This window comes from Thalassophryne amazonica, chromosome 5 (genome assembly GCF_902500255.1).
Source record: "Thalassophryne amazonica chromosome 5, fThaAma1.1, whole genome shotgun sequence".
NCBI classification, from domain to species: Eukaryota; Metazoa; Chordata; class Actinopteri; order Batrachoidiformes; family Batrachoididae; genus Thalassophryne; species Thalassophryne amazonica.
In genome coordinates, this window is record NC_047107.1 from 81,143,597 (window position 1) to 81,163,000 (window position 19,404).

The window sequence follows — 19,404 nt, forward strand, 5'->3', positions numbered from 1 at the left end:
CCTCTTCTTTGTTTAACAAATAAAATGATTTAGAAAAACTATAGACTCTTCTTAATGATATCCCAAATGGAAACTACCTAAAACAAATTGTTGGAGATATTCTTTAACTAACAAAATATTGTAAAGAGATTGTATAAAATTATATTTTACAGTGAATTGTGGTTGGATTTTAAAGTAAACATACTGAAAATCTGACAATTCATTGTACATGGGGAAACATGGACATCAGCATGTGCAACTGGGTCCTCAACTTCCTGGAAGAAGAAGCCTCAGATTAAGTGCCATCACTGTAAACACAGACACCCCCCCACAGGCCCTGTACTGTTCAGTCTGCTCACCCACATATATGCTACAAGAGTTAGCAACAATCACGTTATTAAGTTTGCCGAAGACACAACAGTGGTGGTACATCAATATTTCATTCTGAGACAACATTTGTGATTTGTTTTACTGAATAATAATAAGAACGAGTCTAAGTGTAAATATAGTATGGAGGTAGAGACTTTAACAGCATGGCGCATATCTCACAATCTTGCCCTCAGTCTGGACAAAAGAAAGGTGTGTGGTGGACATTCAACACGTAATGGACATTATGAACATAATTCACCATACCACCATGTCATCTTAGAGTGTCAATAACCTGTGGTTATTGTCCTTTACAACACTGTTTGTGCTGTTTGTTCCAGAGTAATATATGTAAGATGTCTGAAATTCAGTTTGCCTTTATGAAGTTCCACGCAGGTTGAAGGTAGCACACATGGAATATTTGGAGTATTTCTTTTAGCACGTTTTCAAGGGTCTCATGCATGCAGTCTCTTATAAATGGTAAATGAACTGCATTTACATAATGCTTTTCCATCTATATCAGAAGCTCAATGTGCTTTACAATGATGCCTCACATTCACCCATTCACACAGACACACTCACAGACGGATGTCAGCGTGCTGCCATGCAAGGCGCTCACTACACATTTGGAGCAACTTGGGGATTAATGCCCTTGTCCAAAGAAAGGTCTGTAGTGATTGTCCGGGGATTTCAACTGAGGATCCTCTGGTCTGAAGCCCAAGGCTTAACCACTACACCATTACATCCCCATATATTTATGGGGAGGTGTTATAAATGTTAGGAAAGGCATAAAAATGTACATTTCATTTGCAATTGTCATCATGTGGTTTCTCTGTGTTGTTTTGATTGCAGCAGCTTTCTGGCTTTCAGGCTGATTTAAGCATCACTTTGTAGATGTTTTTTTGTCTTTCAGTATTATAGTGTTACAACTTTCTTCCAAGTCAAACTATTTTGCATTTTTAAATTTATTCAAAGTCACAGTGGAAAAACAGGCCTAGATTCTGAAGAACTTCTCTCACAGAGGAGATCCATCCGTTCAGTAGAGGTGGGCAGATCGATCCTAATATCGATAATATTGATACTAACGCTGGTATTGATATTGAACTTAATTGAAATTAAATTGAAAATTGAAATTGAAGGATCCTCATGTAAAAAGATCAATACTCAAGCTTTTTTCTCTCCCGCATGCACTGACTGCTGCGCACGCAGATTCATCAAAGTCTACTCTCTGTAAGAGCAGAGCTGCGCTGTCACACACAGAGCAGCGCACCCTTGTATTGTGGTTTGTCAGACCTCTGCCTCAGGAGAGTTTAAGTTGTGTTGAGTGATATTTTTTTTTAATAAAAATGTTGATTGTGATAAGAAAGTATTTTGTTGTCACGTACAATGTTTGGCGAACTTTTATCCTAGGTCTTTTGGATCCTTTGGATCTATGAAGCTTAAATATGAAAAAGTATCGGTATCTGTATCGATATCACCGATACTGGGCCTGTATTTACTTGGTATTGGATCAATACCAAATTCCCGGTATCGCCCACCTCTACTGTTCAGAACCATGAACAAAGGACAAAACTTTTTATAAAGCACAACATGGGCGTAACAAAGGTGGAACTTATTTCGCAAAATCCTTATTGGTCCCCTTGGGCATTCAGGGGAGGTCCTGCCACCCTGCTGTTAAGAATAAATGAAAATATGTGCTATTTTACTTATAATTAGCTTTGCATGCTAACAATGCTAAAAGTTACCAAACTGAATAAAAGGTTTTGTGTTCATTATTTACAAAAAGTAACAAATGTTTAGAAGTATGTACACCATGCAGGTTTAAATGAACTAGATATTGTATTGAATGAATGAAGTTGAACAGAGTGTATACTTGTGCCATAATGTGTTTAAGGGTTTTATCATGATGTCAAATGAATGAAAATGTGTATGCCTATGCTTTGAGAGGTGTTCAACTGATTTATGATGGTTTTGAAATGATGCAATATTATACAGTTTGATTAATGATTGAAATATGTGCTTATGATGAATTGTATTGAACATGTTGAACTGCTGACAGATTTGTTGACTCTCAAATCAGTAAAGTGTTTTGGTTTAAGGTTTTCATAAAAAAATATATGCTTAAGTAGGGTGTAACATGTTGGTTTAAAACATGTCAGACATTGACTAATGCCTGACATGATGTTTCATGATATATTCAAAGGTCATGAGGTCAAGATATGTACTGCAAATAATTTTGTTGTTGCCTCTGTTTATAATCAAATGGTTTGGACATTTATGTTTGAACTATGCTGATCAATAATGAACAGTTGAATGATTATATTGTTCAGATTAATTGCTGCTTCTGCATTCTGTAAAATGTGAGTGATTTCATATTTTGACTGTGAAAGAACTTTGTTTCCACAGGGAAGAACAATGACTGGATTATGTGTTATCGGGGAGGCAACCTTGAAAGTGTCTGTAGAGACATTAACGACACTAAAACTGAACACATGGACCTGTTCTCATACGGAGCTGAAAACAGTGATTCTTTAATTAATTAGTTACACTTTGCTGCAAAAAGGCAGAAACTGGGGATGTATGTACTGGCAATCTCTGCACCCAGGGCATTTATCAAATCAGTTCCCATCACAACGTTGGACATTAAGAATTAACAACAATGCCTGCTTTATGGACTTCATGGAGTTACATATTTACATGAGGCCGAGGACGTGTGGGACTGGGAGCCCCGCCCGGACAGATTTCTGAACCGCAAGCTTAAAAACTCTGTTTTTGAAAAGAAGTGTGTTCTTTTTGCTGCACATGCTGTGGGTAAAGGTTTTTGTGGCATTAAATATGTGTATGCATTCTGAACCCATTTTTGCTCAAAGAATGATTTTTGATGACTGATCTGCTCTGCTGTTTTAATAAACCTGGTAGGATTAACTTGAATTTAAATTATTGTTGTCTGTGTATTCTATTTGCACTGCCCACGGACTCACGAGGGGAAACCTGAGATTTTCTATGTTTTGAGTAAAGGTTATTTTTGTAGGAAGGTGTTTTTTCCCCAACACTGCCCATAACTCACACGATAACAGGATTTATGATTGGCAAAGGTTATTCGCCCAACAGTTGGGCAGATAATGTCTTACGTTATTCGCCCAACCGTAATCGTATATTTGACACGTTTTGTGCATCTAAACTACGTTTTTCACACCACTTTTTAAGGCTCTATTGCGGCGTGAAAAGCGGCGTATGTTTGACACATTTAAAGGCGCCGTCTTTAATTACTGCAAAAAAAACCAAAAAACACCGCAATTGTTGTGAAAAGTGTAGGAACACGGACCCACAACAGGGGGCGCAAATGAACGGACAATGGAATAAGCCAAATATAACAATTTAATGTTGTGAATGTGCACAACAGAGCAGCAGACAACACAATTGAGATCAACAGTCAAATAAGTTACGGTGATGTGTGAGCAGGCTCGAGGATAGAAGACGCCTGTCCAGAAAAGAGCCGGATCCCACACGCCTTCCACTCCACCGGACCTGAAGCAATCCTGGAGCCACCAAGCACTGGGTCCCCAGGTGGCCACTGCCTCCGGCTGTCAGATCGGGTACTGCTGGCAGGAAGAACAGACAGGTGATGGTGGGTGTATGAACACCCAGCAAACAGTTCAACATAAAGGTGGAAAGCACCTCCACCTCTCAATCACAATGCACATGGAGCTTGTACAGATCCTGAAGTCACACTTAAACAGAGTCTGCAAACTCAGAATTATGTCAGTCAGCACAGAAGTAAAAACGTTACCACTGTATGACACCAAAAGGCTGAGACGTTTACTTGTCGGTAGACGATTTCTCTGCAGTGAGGTGAAGATGCTGTGTGTGACGCTGAGTGACAGCTGACGTTGTTGATGAGTGACAGCTGCCACTCCCGGTGCTCCGGCGCCCTCACATGCCTGAAGCCCGCACTTCAGGCAGGACGCCCTCTGGTGGTGGGCCAGCAGTACCTCCTCTTCAGCGGCCCACACAACAGGACCCCCCCCCCCTCAACGGGCACCTCCTGGCGCCCGACCAGGCTTGTCCGGGTGACGGGTGTAGAAGTCGGCCAGGAGGGCCGGGTCCAGGATGAAGCTCCTCTTCACCCAGGAGCGCTCTTCGGGTCCATAACCCTCCCAGTCCACTAGATACTGGAACCCCCGGCCCTTACGACGGACGTCCAGGAGCCGGTGAACTGTCCACGCAGGCTCCCCGTCGATAATCCGGGCAGGAGGCGGCACCGGTCCGGGGGCACAGAGGGATGAGGTGTGGTGAGGCTTGATCCGGGAGACATGAAAGACTGGATGTATCCGCAGTGAAGCTGGCAGCCTGAGCTTCACCGCGGCAGGACTGAGGACCTTAATGATGGGGAAGGGGCCGATGTACCGATCCTTCAGTTTTTGTGAGTCCACCTGTAACGGAATGTCTTTAGTCGACAGCCAAACCTCCTGCCCAGGCTGGTATGCAGGGGCCGGGGACCGCCGGCGGTCTGCATGGGCCTTGGCCCTCATCCGGGCTTTGAGCAGGGCAGAGCGGGCAGAGCGCCACACCCGACGGCACCGCCTCAGATGGGCCTGAACCGAGGGCACCCCAACCTCTCCCTCCACAAGTGGAAACAATGGGGGCTGGTACCCCAAACACACCTCAAACGGGGAGAGGCCGGTGGCAGACGAGACTTGACTGTTGTGTGCGTACTCAATCCAGGCCAGATGGTTGCTCCAGGCCGTCGGGTGCGCCGAGGTCACACAGCGAAGGGCATGTTCCAATTACTGGTTGGCCCGCTGTACCTGTCCATTGGTCTGGGGATGGTACCCGGACGAGAGGCTCATGTTGGCCCCCAGTTCTCTACAGAAACTCCTCCAGACTTGCGAGGAGAACTGGGGACCACGGTCAGAGACGACATCGGATGGAATCCCATGCAGACGTACGACGTGGTGGACCAGGAGGTCTGCAGTCTCCTGGGCTGTCGGGAGCTTCGGGAGGGCCACGAAGTGGGCCGCCTTGGAGAACCGGTCCACTATCGTGAGGATGGTGGTCATGCCCTGGGACAGCAGGAGGCCCGTGACAAACTCCAGGCCGATGTGGGACCAGGGGCGGTGGGGCACAGGTAATGGCTGGAGGAGACCCTGTGCCCGTTGGTGGTCTGCCTTTCCCCTGGCGCAGGTGATGCAGGCCTGGACATACTCCCGGACGTCGGCTTCCATAGACGCCCACCAGAAGCGCTGCCTGACCACTGCCATGGTTCTTCGCACCCCTGGGTGACAGGAGAGCTTGGACCCATGACAGAAGTCCAGGACAGCAGCTCTGGCTTCCGGTGAGACGTAGAGTCTGTTCCTTGGGCCGGTCCCCGGGTCCGGGTTCCATGCCAGGGCCTCCCGGACGGTCTTCTCCACGTCCCAGGTGAGGGCTGCCACGATAGTGGACTTGGGGATGATAGGTTCCGGTGGATCTGACAGCTCGACCTTGACCTCCTCTTCATGGACCCGGGACAGGGCATCAGATCACTGGTTCTTAGTCTCGGGACAGTAGGTAATCCAGAAGTCAAATCGCCCGAAGAACAGTGACCAGCGGGCTTGCCTGGGGTTCAGACGCTTGGCGGTCCGAATGTACTCCAGGTTCCGATGGTCCGTGAAAACCGTAAATGGTACCGTAGCTCCCTCAAACAGGTGTCTCCACTCCTCAAGAGCCTCTTTCACCGCAAGAAGTTCCCAATTGCCAACGTCATAGTTATTAGGTCAGGTCAGGTAACCTGCGGGAAAAATAGGCACATGGATGGAGAACCTTGTCGGACTCTCCGCTCTGGGACAGCACGGCTCCTATCCCTGAGTCAGAGGCATCCACTTCAACAACAAACTGGCGATTGGGATCGGGCTGCACCAGAACGGGTGCAGGCGAGAACCGACATTTCAACTCCCTAAACGTGGCTTCGTGAAGGGGATTTTAGTGGAGGTCAGGCCCCCCTAACCCTGTGCCGTTAGGGCGCTAACTACCTGGCTATAACCCTTAATAAACCTCCGGCAGAAATTCGCAAAGCCGAGGAACTGTTGCAGCTTCCTACGGCTTGTCGGTTGGGGCCAATCCCTCACCGCCGCAACCTTGGCCGGATCGGGTGCGACGGCGTTGGAGGAGATGATGAACCCCAGGAAAGACAAAGAAGTGCGGTGGAACTCGCACTTCTCGCCCTTCACAAACAGCCGGTTCTCCAACAACCGCTGCAGGACCTGACGTACATGCTGGACATGGGTCTCAGGATCCAGGGAGAAGATGAGGATGTCGTCCAGGTATACGAAGACAAACCGGTGCAGGAAGTCCCGCAAGACGTCATTAACCAATGCCTGGAACATTGCGGGCGCATTGGTGAGGCCGAACGGCATGACCAGGTACTCAAAGTGACCTAACGGGGTGTTAAATGCCGTCTTCCATTCGTCTCCCTTCCGGATCCGAACCAGGTGGTACGCATTTCTAATTTGGTGAAAATTTGGGCTCCATGCAGGGGTGTGAACACAGAATCTAACGGAGGCAGCGGGTATCGATTACGAACCGTGACTTCGTTCAGCCCTCTGTAGTCTATGCATGGACGGAGTCCACCGTCTTTCTTGCCCACAAAAAAGAAACCTGCACCCATCGGGAAGGTGGAGTTCCGGATCAACCCGGCAGCTAAGGAGTCCCGGATGTAGGTCTCCATTGATTCGCGCTCAGGACGAGAGAGGTTGTACAGCCTGCTGGACGGGTACTCAGCGCCTGGGATCAAATCAATTGCACAATTGTACGGATGGTGCGGGGGAAGAGCGAGTGCCAGATCTTTGCTGAAGACGTTGGCAAGATCATGGTACTCCTCAGGCACCGCTGACAGATTGGGGGGGACTTTAACCTCCTCATTAGCTGTCACACCGGGTGGAACCAAGGATCCTAAACATTCCCGGTGGCAGGTGTCGCTCCACTGCATCACTACCCCAGACGGCCAATCAATCCGGGGATTGTGCTTTAATATCCATGGAAACCCCAAAATCACTCGGGAGGTAGAAGGTGTTATATAAAACACAATCTCTGTTATGTGTCGGACGCGGTCGGAGCATCGACCCAGCATTTGACAGGACCCAGCATAAAATAAGCAGAGCACGGTTCAAAAGGTAACAGAATTTAATAAACATAATAGTGAGTGGAGTGATAAACAACCCAAAAAGTCCACCATCTGGTGAGGTGGAAAACACGGCGCGCTCTCAGCAGCGCAAATGGAGCCACAGCAGTTCGGACCCAGGGACCCCGCCGACACCCCCCCAGGCGGCCGCGACAAACCGAGTCTGCGAAGGAAGAAATCATGAGGTGAGTCCAACACTCTCCACACAGAGAGACACAGCTCAAAGGTGCACACAATCAGCAAACACTTCCTGGCTTTAATATAACTCAGCTTCTCACCCTGCAGGCACGCAACAACTCAGTTCAAATCTCCACTGCAGCAGAAGCCGATTAGGTGATTAGCATAGCATAACAGCTCAATATAACAAGGTGTGAGGGACACCAAATCCACTGTCATTACTTCATGAAAGTCACCAAAACCAAATTACCTCAGGAAGTGTGCTGAAGAGCGTGAGACCTCACCCAATCCTCCTTCACAGACTGTGGCGTAAAACCTGGAGCGGTCTCTGTGTCCGTAATGGTGAGATTGTTCTCCTGACGTTGATCTCACACGTCTGCTCACAAGGTCGAGTCTCTGGCAATCACACACTGTGCAGTCATGGTTTAAGTGCAGCAAGCTCTGATCAAGACAGATACACCACAGCTGTGAGTCCTGATGACCTGCACGTGATAACAAGCCTCAGGTGTTCAGGGTGAGGTCCTAATACTCAGCCACACGTCAGCCACTCAGTCCTGAACGCATACCACCTGGAGGAAGAAACAGAAAACAAAAACAAAGCCAGCCAAACACCCCAGCCCACAACAATCTCCTCCCTGTGATTTCCAGACACCACCAATGTCACTGGTTGTGTCTGATGTGTGATTAATGGGAGAAGGGTGCCATCTAGTGCCCGTACCTTCAATGGGGAAGGTAGTGCCACTAGAGGGAGCCCTACCTCCCTGGCCCATCTGCTGTCCAGCAGATTCCCTTCAGACCCCGTGTCCACCAGAGCTGGGGCGTGAAGGGTAAGATCCCCAAAAAGGATCGTCACTGGGATGAGTGCTGATCTATGAGCTTTTCCCGCGTGGATGTTATGGCCCACCCTTAACCCAGTCTTTAAGGGCAGGCGTCGTAGTTTAACCGTTTGGGGCAGTTTCTTTGTATGTGCTCATCAGAGCCACAGAAAAAACACTCCCCGCGAGCCAGCCTCTGTTGTCTGTCATGTGATTTTACTTTGGCCCTGCTCATGTCCATAGCTTCATCAGCAGGAGGAGCTGTGGCTCCACGGAGCTCTCTGACTGTGGAGCATGGAGACGGCGGCACCCTTTCGGACCCGGAAGGAAGAGGGACGGCTCATGCCCGGCCACGCCCTTCACCCCGCTCCCGACGGTGTTCTTCTGAATTTACAAGCGCGCTCATTGGTCAGTTGTGGGTGGGTGTATATGCTCGCGTATTTTATTGAACCAACGGTTGGGCGTATAAACACTCCATTTATTGTCCGTTTATGATCAAAATCAAATCAAATCAATTTTATTTATATAGCGCCAAATCACAACAAACAGTTGCCCCAAGGCGCTTTATATTGTAAGATAAAGCCATACAATAATTACGGAAAAACCCCAACGGTCAAAACGACCCCCTGTGAGCAAGCACTTGGCGACAGTGGGAAGGAAAAACTCCCTTTTAACAGGAAGATACCTCCAGCAGAACCAGGCTCAGGGAGGGGCAGTCTTCTGCTGGGACTCGTTGGTGCTGAGGGAGAGAACCAGGAAAAAGACATGCTGTGGAGGGGAGCAGAGATCAATCACTAATGATTAAATGCAGAGTGGTGCATACAGAGCAAAAAGAGAAAGAAACACTCAGTGCATCATGGGAACCCCCCAGCAGTCTAAGTCTATAGCAGCATAACTAAGGGATGGTTCAGGGTCACCTGATCCAGCCCTAACTATAAGCTTTAGCAAAAAGGAAAGCTTTAAGCCTAATCTTAAAAGTAGAGAGGGTGTCTGTCTCCCTGATCTGAATTGGGAGCTGGTTCCACAGGAGAGGAGCCTGAAAGCTGAAGGCTCTGCCTCCCATTCTACTCTTACAAACCCTAGGAACTACAAGTAAGCCTGCAGTCTGAGAGCAAAGCGCTCTATTGGGGTGATATGGTACTATGAGGTCCCTAAGATAAGATGGGACCTGATTATTCAAAACCTTATAAGTAAGAAGAAGAATTTTAAATTCTATTCTAGAATTAACAGGAAGCCAATGAAGAGAGGCCAATATGGGTGAGATATGCTCTCTCCTTCTAGTCCCTGTCAGTACTCTAGCTGCAGCATTTTTAATTAACTGAAGGCTTTTCAGGGAACTTTTAGGACAACCTGATAATAATGAATTACAATAGTCCAGCCTAGAGGAAATAAATGCATGAATTAGTTTTTCAGCATCACTCTGAGACAAGACCTTTCTAATTTTAGAGATATTGCGCAAATGCAAAAAAGCAGTCCTACATATTTGTTTAATATGCGCATTGAATGACATGTCCTGATCAAAAATGACTCCAAGATTTCTCACAGTATTACTAGAGGTCAGAGTAATGCCATCCAGAGTACGGATCTGGTTAGACACCATGTTTCTAAGATTTGTGGGGCCAAGTACAATAACTTCAGTTTTATCTGAGTTTAAAAGTGTTGTGTGGGCCGCCAGAAGAGAAGGTACTGCTGGCCCACCACCAGAGGGCGCCCTGCCTGAAGTGCGGGCTTCAGGCACGAGAGGGCGCTGCCGCCACGGACACAACCGGGAGCGACAGCTGTCACACATCAACTCATGACAGCTGTCACCCATCTTCATTTCATCACTCCATAAAAGCCGGATGTCATCTCCATCTCGCTGACGAGATATCTATCTGTGAAGGTAATTCTCTGCTAAACTGAAAACACTAATAGTCTGAACTTCTTTGCAGCCGTTTTCCTGTAAGTGTTTCCTTATCTGTGGGATTGGCGTTTGGTGTGATCAGCGACGGCTTCGCTTCACACTCCAACCAGATAAGTGGTTAGACAGGAGCGGCACGTGTGTGTGATTAGAGGTGGAGGTGACTTTCCACTTTCTGACTGTTTTTGTTACTGGGTGTGCACACACCCACATCTCACTGTTTGTGCTCCTCGCCAGCAGTACCAGATCCGACAGTCGGGGACGGTGATCACCTGGGAATTCGGGACTTGGCGGCTCCAGTATTCTCAAGGTTCTGTGGCGGTGGAAATCGTGTGGTTCCGGCTCTTCTCAGGACAGACGTCTTCTATCCTCGAGCCTGCCCACACGTCACCTTGGTGTATTGACTGCTGTCAGATTCTGTGATTGTCTGTATAATCGTTGTGCACATTCACAACATTAAATTGTTACCTTTTGGGTCTGTGTCACTACACTTTCCCCAACAGAAAGCAGGAAATTAGAGGTCATCCATGTCTTTATGTCTGTAAGACAATCCTGCAGTTTAGCTAATTGGTGTGTGTCCTCTGGCTTCATGGATAGATAAAGCTGGGTATCATCTGTGTAACAATGAAAATTTAAGCAATGCTGTCTAATAATACTGCCTAAGGGAAACATGTATAAAGTGAATAAAATTGGTACTAGCACAGAACCTTGTGGAACTCCATAATTAACCTTAGTCTGATTAACCTTAGTATGATTCATATTGTAATCTGAATCTCTTTGTTCTGAGCAGTCAAACCGGTTCAACCCAGTTTAAAATGCACATTCAAACAAATAACAGAATAAAAGTATATCAAACTAAAATACAATCATTTAAGTAAAATAATTAGTTAGTACTAAAACAAATAGCAAAGAAAACAAAATGATAGTAAACACACTAATATATCTAACAAATCAGAATAAAAGTAGTTTTTAAAGGTTTGTAATTCAGAGATGAGGTGGCAGATCTATTTGCGATATTGTTTGAAATAGACTTTTCTTTTTTTAATGCTACAGGATGTCAATATCTGCCAGCATCGATTCGCTGTTATTTTGTGTAATCAGTGTGCGAGCTGTCTCAAGGGCACAAAGAGTATGTTTATAATGGCTGTCAGGTGGGAGGAGGCTGTGTAAGGAAATGCAAATACTCCCAAAGTTTTCAAAGCTTCTTGAAAAGCTGCACTGAATAACGAAGTCTTTGGAAAGCTGCTCTGGTTCTGCTCCGCTCCGATTTGCTCTTCAGGCACGATGAAGCTCGGTGGATCACTGATCGTCCTTTTCATGACTCTGTCTGCAGGTAATTAAACACAACAACTATATTCTGAGACTGAGTAAACAAACACACAGACTCCACATATGTGTGGAGGTGAAACCACCATGTGGTGCCAAATGAAGTTAGATTCATAGAGTTCACTATTTTATGTGTATTACACATATATAAATTTAAAGTGTATCAATTTTAATTCCTAACAAATTTTTTAAACTTTTGTTTCTATGTAATCATTTTTCAGTTGTATCATGTCTTCTTGCTTTATACACGACATTGAACAACTCGTGCATCTTCTTTCACGTTTTCACATTAAAATAAGCGATGTCTCTGATTCGTATACATTTTTGCAACAGAGCTACAAAACTTTTGTTGGGAAACATATAAGTTGAAAATTGCATTAAGGTGCTCACCCTACAATAATAATAATAATAATAAAAACGTGTTTTTAACTTTTCTGCACAGCCCAAGGATTAAGATGCTTCAGCTGCATAATGAGTAAACCTCAATCCTGCACTGACACCATTTCTTGTCCTGCCCTATTGAATCGCTGTTTTACATTAAAAGTGGAAGGTAAGTTGGAATAAACCCCCTAAGTATTGATAACTAATATTTATCAAATTGAGTTACACTAAAATTAACTTCTGAGCTCTATTTGAAGTTTCCATGATGACACCTGTTCAAGATGCATAGGTTTTTAATAAGATTACAGCAGAAAGTTCTGCACCATGTAATGGGTTAAGTTACAGATGGACAGAATTTTCCGAAACACTTTGGGTGGTTTAAATGTCAGAGTGACCCAAACAGCTCCATTGTTTCCCTGCACCATTCCTCACATTAGCATTACACAAACAAGTCTGTCTGACCCAGATTTTTCATTCTGACAAAGAAACTGACGTGCATGAACAATCAGTTTTCTTAACTCTGAAAATTCACCATCTGGGTTAAAGGAGTATTTTGAGTTTTCCCATCATGTCTTACAGGGGATGGCCTGGTCAATAAGGGTTGTCAGAACAGTGTGCTCTGTGTAGGTCCCATGTCCTGCTGTGAAGGGGACCTGTGTAACGCTGCCACACACACCGGCCCCTCTGTGATCCTCCTGCTGGGGCCCTTGGCCATCATCACACTTCTCTTCTGATGCTTTGGAACAGCTTAGGGCAGTTATACATGTTTCAATTTTCAATTTCAATTTATTTTCATTTATATAGAGCCAAATCACAGCAGAGCTGCCTCAAGGCACTTCACACAAGTAAGGTCTAACCTTACTACCAGAGCAGCAGTGGTAAGGAAAAAACAGTGGTAAGAAGTGCAACATGCACTTCTTTTCACACAAACTGTAAAACTGAGAAATAAAGTGACTTACTATGTTTAAATTCTGCTACAAGTCTTATTTTTTGCTGTTTTCTTCTATTATCTGTGTCCATGGAAGAAAATGACATCTGTTCAACAAAACCCACAAAATCAGTTTTATTTTTTTGTTTCCACATTTCATATCAGTAGCTACAACAAACAGCAGTGAACTCCTTAAAGCTTCAGTCTGTAGGATTCAGTGTCATCTAGTGGTGAGAATGCAGATTGCATTAAGCTGTCACCAGTTCCGATTTGGGCCCGTGTGCAGGAAGCATGTCAAAGTCCTCTCAAAGAGCTCCTAACTGAGCCCAGAATTTCCTGGCAAGGAATCTTAGCCTAAGAGTGAGCCAGCATTTATCTGAGAGTGAGTCTGAGCAAGAAGACTGAAACTTCTATCTTTGTGAGGAGGCAGGGGTTGACCCCATTGCTAGGTATGATGCAGTCCTGTCAGAGCTGTGATTGGCTGTCACAAAAAGGAAAGGGGGGGGGGGGGATAATGCGCTCTGTGCTCCCACATACGAATGAACAATAAAATCAACTAATTATAACTGCATTAAGAAATGTGTAACCGTGAAATAATTTAATGTCATGATGATGATACTCAGCAAAATTTAATTGGAGCGATCACCGGCCGGTCACTAAACCTGTAAATTGTTGTGCTGCAATCCATTATGGGAGTTCTGAGTTTTGGGGTTTTAAATATTGTTATTGTGGTTCATAATAGTTTAAAAATGTTGTTAGTGTTGTTTATTGTTTTTGTAGTTCAATTGACTTAGTGAGTTAAGTGTCACCATGTTGTCACCATAAGTGAAAAGTGTTATGTTTGATGCTGTCCGTGTTGTTTTATCTGAAAAATAAGATCACCTCCTAGTGGCAGAGTGCCAAAAAGACAAAAGCTCTCGCTTCTTTCATTATTTCACACAGCTCACCACAAACTGAATTGTTACACACCTTGAAGATGTTTGAATGTATCTCATTCACATGCCGATTATCTACATATTAAAAGTGTGCGTGGGTGCGTGACTTTATTAACTTTAATATAAGTACATAATATAATTGTAAATATGTTAAAGATACATGCATGACAAGAAAGTGAAAACACTTATTTCTGTTGTTATCCATTTAAAATGACAGAATAAAATAAAGTATCAATAATACTGATAATAATAATAAAATAATTTTATTAATGTGTGAATATGATAACAAGAACCTAAACAATTTATAAATACATTCAGACAGTAAATTAACATAAAATAATTACATAGATCAAGCTGGTATTGTGTTACTCACTGTCATTCTATACAAAGAATATCTCTGCTTCCTCTGTATTTTCCACCAGCTTGTCTGCTTAGGCTTCTTAAAAGTCCTCCTCACTACTCTTACCAGTTTGGCACCTTAGGAGCTCTCTTACGGCCTAAGTTGCAGACAACTTTCATCTTACCAAGTGAAAATTCTAAGAAATGTCTAAGAATTTGAGAAATTCTAAGATTTTTTCTTAGAATAATGTCACTAGGAGCTATTTTTAGCCTTAGGCTGCTTCGTGCATAAGGGCCCTGGCTTCTCAAACGTCTTAGCCTAAACTAGCAACCAATAAACGGTGCATAGGACAGCAACCGCTGATCCCTCTGTTTTTTATTTCAGCCTACAAAATGCAAAAGATGGAGGAAGTAGTATGTCCCTTTTGGGCTACAGTATCAACATGGTGATCTCCATGGGGGTGCACTCCCATGAAGATAAGAAGATCTCATTCTAAAGTTATAAAGCTCATACAAGCACATTTATTATTTACATTAATTCTACAATAAATGGATGGTTATGAATTCTGTATTCCATTTCTGTTAATAAACTCCCTTAAATCCTACACACTGCTGCTTTAAATAAAATGTACATGAAAGATGAACAATCATAAGAAAACTATTAATAGTGTAGTTAAACCTGAGGAACAACAAAGCAGACATTCAAATATTTCAATCTTCCCACTTTGCTATGATAAGCCAGTGCTTTACAAAGCACCAATTCAGCGTGCAGAAAAGATTCAGCATGCACTGCATTCTATGATCAAAATAGGAATTTATTCAAACAAAATGATCCCAGTTCTTTATATAGATATGAACCTGTTAAAAATATACATTTCTATCATCTGTGAAACATTTTGTTGGATTACATGCTTATCCACACACATATCTGGCAACATGGTTGAGTGTTCATATGGCACACAGAGACTGAACACATCCAAAATCTGTGAAAGCAAGTTTGTGCAAAACATACATTTGCAATCAAAATAACAGATGGTTAAGAGCATGATCTAAAGTTAGTATTGTTCATATGTACGTAGAAGCTCAAACAAGACACATTCATCACCTCATCAATGTGAAATGCAGTATTTCACTGCAGCTGTGTAAAAACACAGTGCCAGCTCTGTTCTGGTTTTCACTTCATTTAGAAAATTTCATAGTTGTCATAACCACTTATCATTTAGAAGGTTTTCAGGAATCACCTTCTCTATAATGTCAAAGTGAAACTATTTGGAATAGAAAGTACAAGCTCTAACCAGTAAATTTTTCAAAACAATGCAAAACCTATTAATATTCATCAGCAGTACATTCGCTCCCGGTTACATCCTATTCCAACATTAATCAATGGAATTCCTCAAATTTTTCTTTGCCACATTTCACCACAGGTTTCTGTTAGCACAGGCTTTTTATTTGTCTGTTCAATGTGACTCTTTAGTCATCAATGATTCAAATTTTGTTCACATTCAGTGATGCTCACTTAAAAGTCACATCTGTACAACCTGTTTTTATCTGCTTTTTACAGTCTCACATAAATATTTGATATTAAACACTCCCAATGTCACACAATTCTGTGAACATGAATGTAGAAATTCTACTTTAAATCAAATCTATTTGATTTAAAATAATTTGTGTGACAAAACAGAAGTCCATATCTGGACTCCTGATCCTGGGAGGCACATGGAAACGCTCCCTCTGTGAAGGAAAAGAGGGCGTGACAAACAGAAGCTCCTTTCCATTTAAAGCACCAGCCACAGAAACAGGATGCTTTTGGAGAACTGATTTTTTTTCTTAAGCTGCATCAAATTTGTTTTTAAATGTTTGACATTAGTTTGCCAAAAAGGTGTACAACTGTTTTATTGCAGCTATCACTTTGTATTCCATGTGCATATTAAATGTATGAGAGTACAAACGGTGTGGATCAACGTTGTTAGAGGCGTCTCTCTTATACAGGAGAACTGCTGTGTACTCTCACACCAGTAGAGATCACAAACCTTAACATGACCAATGTGCTTTTGAAATAAATTGTCATACACTTTACACTATGGTAAAATAATAATAAAAATGTAATTTACAGTAGAATGTAAGTTACAGTAGCTGACTGTGTTCACAGCGGAGTTTTTGATATCTATTGTCTGCCTTAAGTTCAGTATAGCTTAATTCTGCAAAAAAGGCAAAGCAGGTTAAAAAAAAAAGGCAGAACTAGATAGCATCAAAAAAAGCAACTTCTGTTTCACGAGAAAAATTGGCAGCGGTACTATGTCACATTAGTATTTGACTTTATATAACGGCTGAGTGGATCCTTGTCATTTGATTGGTGCTTTGTATGTCACATCACATGGATTAATTCATCCCATTTGTGTTGCATTGCATTTAGAGTGCGGCTTGGTTCCATTTAGAGTGCAAATTTGGTTCCATACATTTGATACCATTGCACTCTATACATGCACGCACAAGTCTTTTTTTTATGGAAGTTCGAAGTCAGTGCACAGCATCACTGAACTACACATTACAATCTGGACTTTAGCAGCAGTGGAACACCAAAATGTAAGTCCCTTTTGTGTTGTTTATAAATTAATAAAATATTAAATGACAAGGATCTATTTTACCCATTATATAAAACAAATAATGAATGTTTTTACATTCTTTCAATGGAACGAATATTTAATTCGGTGAAAGCTGGAACAAACCATTCAACTCAGCTTCGCCTCGTTGAATGGTTTGTTCCAGCTTTCACGTCATGAAATATTCATACCACTGAATTCATAAACATTCATTATTTGTATAACACTTGCTTTCAACAGCCATCAACTCATAAAGCTAATGCTTTATTTTTAATCTACCCTGAGCTGTAAATTCAAAGTGGGCACATGAACAACATTTTGGCAATGAAATAAAAGTACTCTGGCTGGCAGATCAAACATTGCCATATGGTTATTTGGTAATCAATACACCTGATCTTGACTGGAACATAGGCTGATTTTCAGACACCAAACTAAAATGACTGAAAATGACAATCAGGAGTAAAATGAAAGTTCTTTTGTTGGAGCGTCAGAAACTGCAGATAGTACTCCGGGCCAAGAGCAGGTCAGAATCTACGTGACTTTGAAATGCTTACCAGATCATGTTTTGCTGTTAGAGCAGACCATGCATGACTACTTTGTGATGGAAAACAAACAACTGCTCTTTCTGGTTTGTGCACTCATAAGGAATCATGTGTACTGTGCATACATTCATATCTTTAGTGCACCCACGTGAAGTACGCTATCTCATCTAAGTCCACGCGGTAGTCAGGAAGGTACATAGAGCCTTTATCAAAGTACTTCTCCTTGTTGCTTTTCCACCGCCCTGCAGGCAAATATATATCTCTCTCCCGCTTCCCGGGCTCCAACACTGGAGCCACCATCAGGTCATCCCCGATCAGAAACTGGGAGTCAATCCTATAGGCCGCTTCGTCATCACTGGCGATCCACCAGAGAGGTCTTATGATTGGGTCACCTGTGTCAAGAACCTCACTAGCCAATTCCAGAATCCTTGGGGCCACCACAGTTTCATGGAGGGCTGTGAACTTGTGTGCTATCTCTACAACCTGAAGAAACATAGAAATAATGTTAGAATTCCACTGTGACCAAAAATAAACATTTGTGTAAAAAGAAGTCTGCCTCACAGTTTGAATAAAAAAACAAAAAAAACAAAACAAAACATAAAAGCCTCAGTTTTCCATATATGACCACATAAATGCCAATACATAATTGCATTAAAGCTGCATATGTGTATATACAATAGTGTTCAGAATAATAGTAGTGCTATGTGACTAAAAAGATTAATCCAGGTTTTGAGTATATTTCTTATTGTTACATGGGAAACAAGATACCAGTAGATTCAGTAGATTCTCACAAATCCAACAAGACCAAGCATTCATGATATGCACACTCTTAAGGCTATGAAATTGGGCTATTAGTAAAAAAAAAAAAAAGTAGAAAAGGGGGTGTTCACAATAATAGTAGTGTGGCATTCAGTCAGTGAGTTCATCAGTTTTGTGGAACAAACAGGTGTGAATCAAGTGTCCCCTATGTAAGGATGAAGCCAGCACCTGTTGAACATGCTTTTCTCTTTGAAAGCCTGAGGAAAATGGGATGTTCAAGACATTGTTCAGAAGAACAGCGTAATTTGATTAAAAAGTTGACTGAAGATGGGAAAACTTATACACAGGTGCAAAAAATTATAGGCTGTTCATCTACAATGATCTCCAATGCTTTAAAATGGACAAAAAAACAGACGCGTGGAAGAAAACGGAAAACAACCATCAAAATGGACAGAAGAATAACCAGAATGGCAAAGGCTCACCCACTGATCAGCTCCAGGATGATCAAAGACAGTCTGTACTTACCTGTAAGTGCTGTGACAGTTAGAAGACACCTGTGTGAAGATAATTTATTTGCAAGAATCCCCCGCAAGGTCCCTCTGTTAAATAAAAGATGTGCAGAACAGGTTACAATTTGCCAAAGAACACATCAACTGGCCTAAAGAGAAATGGAGGAATATTTTGTGGACTGATGAGAGTAAAATTGTTCTTTTTGGGTCCAAGGGCCGCAGACAGTTTGTGAGACGACCCCCAAACTCTGAATTCAAGCTACAGTTCACGGTGAAGACAGTGAAGCATGGTGGTGCAAGCATCATGATATGGGCATGTTTCTCCTACTATGGTGTTGTGCCTATATATCGCATACCAGGTATCATGGATCAGTTTGGATATGTCAAAATACTTGAAGAGGTCATGTTGCCTTATGCTGAAGAGGACATGCCCTTGAAATGGGTGTTTCAACAAGACAGTGACCCCAAGCACACTAGTAAATGAGCAAAATCTTGGTTCCAAACCAACAAAATTAATGCCTCGCAGATGTGAAGAAATCATGAAAAACTGTGGTTATACAACTAAATACTAGTTTAGTGATTCACAGGAAAAAGTAAAAAAGCAGTTTGAACATAATAGTTTCGAGTCTGTAGCGTCAACAGCAGATGCTACTATTATTGGGAACACCCCCTTTTCTACTTTTTTTACT

The 19,404-nt window shown here is 42.9% G+C and overlaps 2 protein-coding genes and 1 long non-coding RNA gene across 3 annotated transcripts in view; 1 reads left to right on the top strand and 2 right to left on the bottom strand.

The window, feature by feature from the left end:
- Positions 1 to 823: 823 nt before the first annotated feature.
- Positions 824 to 16,736, bottom strand: LOC117510799. The gene is made up of 3 exons (XR_004560816.1): positions 14,897 to 16,736; positions 6,368 to 6,378; positions 824 to 834 (listed from the first exon to the last, which is right to left on the bottom strand). It is a non-coding gene; the product is annotated as an uncharacterized LOC117510799 (long non-coding RNA).
- On the top strand, positions 11,577 to 12,860 carry LOC117510797 (lymphocyte antigen 6G-like). Its single transcript, XM_034170667.1, has 3 exons — positions 11,577 to 11,729; positions 12,165 to 12,272; positions 12,683 to 12,860. The coding sequence occupies exons 1-3, from the start codon at positions 11,681 to 11,683 to the stop codon at positions 12,835 to 12,837; spliced, it is 312 nt and encodes a 103-aa protein (XP_034026558.1). The 5' UTR covers positions 11,577 to 11,680; the 3' UTR covers positions 12,838 to 12,860.
- Positions 16,737 to 17,064: 328 nt separating the features above from the next.
- Positions 17,065 to 19,404, bottom strand: part of LOC117510796 (myogenesis-regulating glycosidase-like) — a 40,875-nt gene continuing 38,535 nt past the window's right edge. The window contains exon 6 of the mRNA XM_034170666.1: positions 17,065 to 17,930. Coding sequence (XP_034026557.1) covers positions 17,583 to 17,930 — 348 coding nt within the window. The 3' untranslated portion in view covers positions 17,065 to 17,582. The remainder of the gene's footprint in view (positions 17,931 to 19,404) is intronic.

Coding starts and splice junctions, on each gene's coding strand:
- LOC117510797 (XM_034170667.1), top strand. CDS start 11,681: ATGAAGCTCGGTGGATCACTGATCGTCCTTTTCATGACTCTGTCTGCA. Junction 11,730..12,164: donor TTTCATGACTCTGTCTGCAG/GTAATTAAACAC, acceptor TTTTCTGCACAG/CCCAAGGATTAAGATGCTTC. Junction 12,273..12,682: donor TTTTACATTAAAAGTGGAAG/GTAAGTTGGAAT, acceptor CATGTCTTACAG/GGGATGGCCTGGTCAATAAG.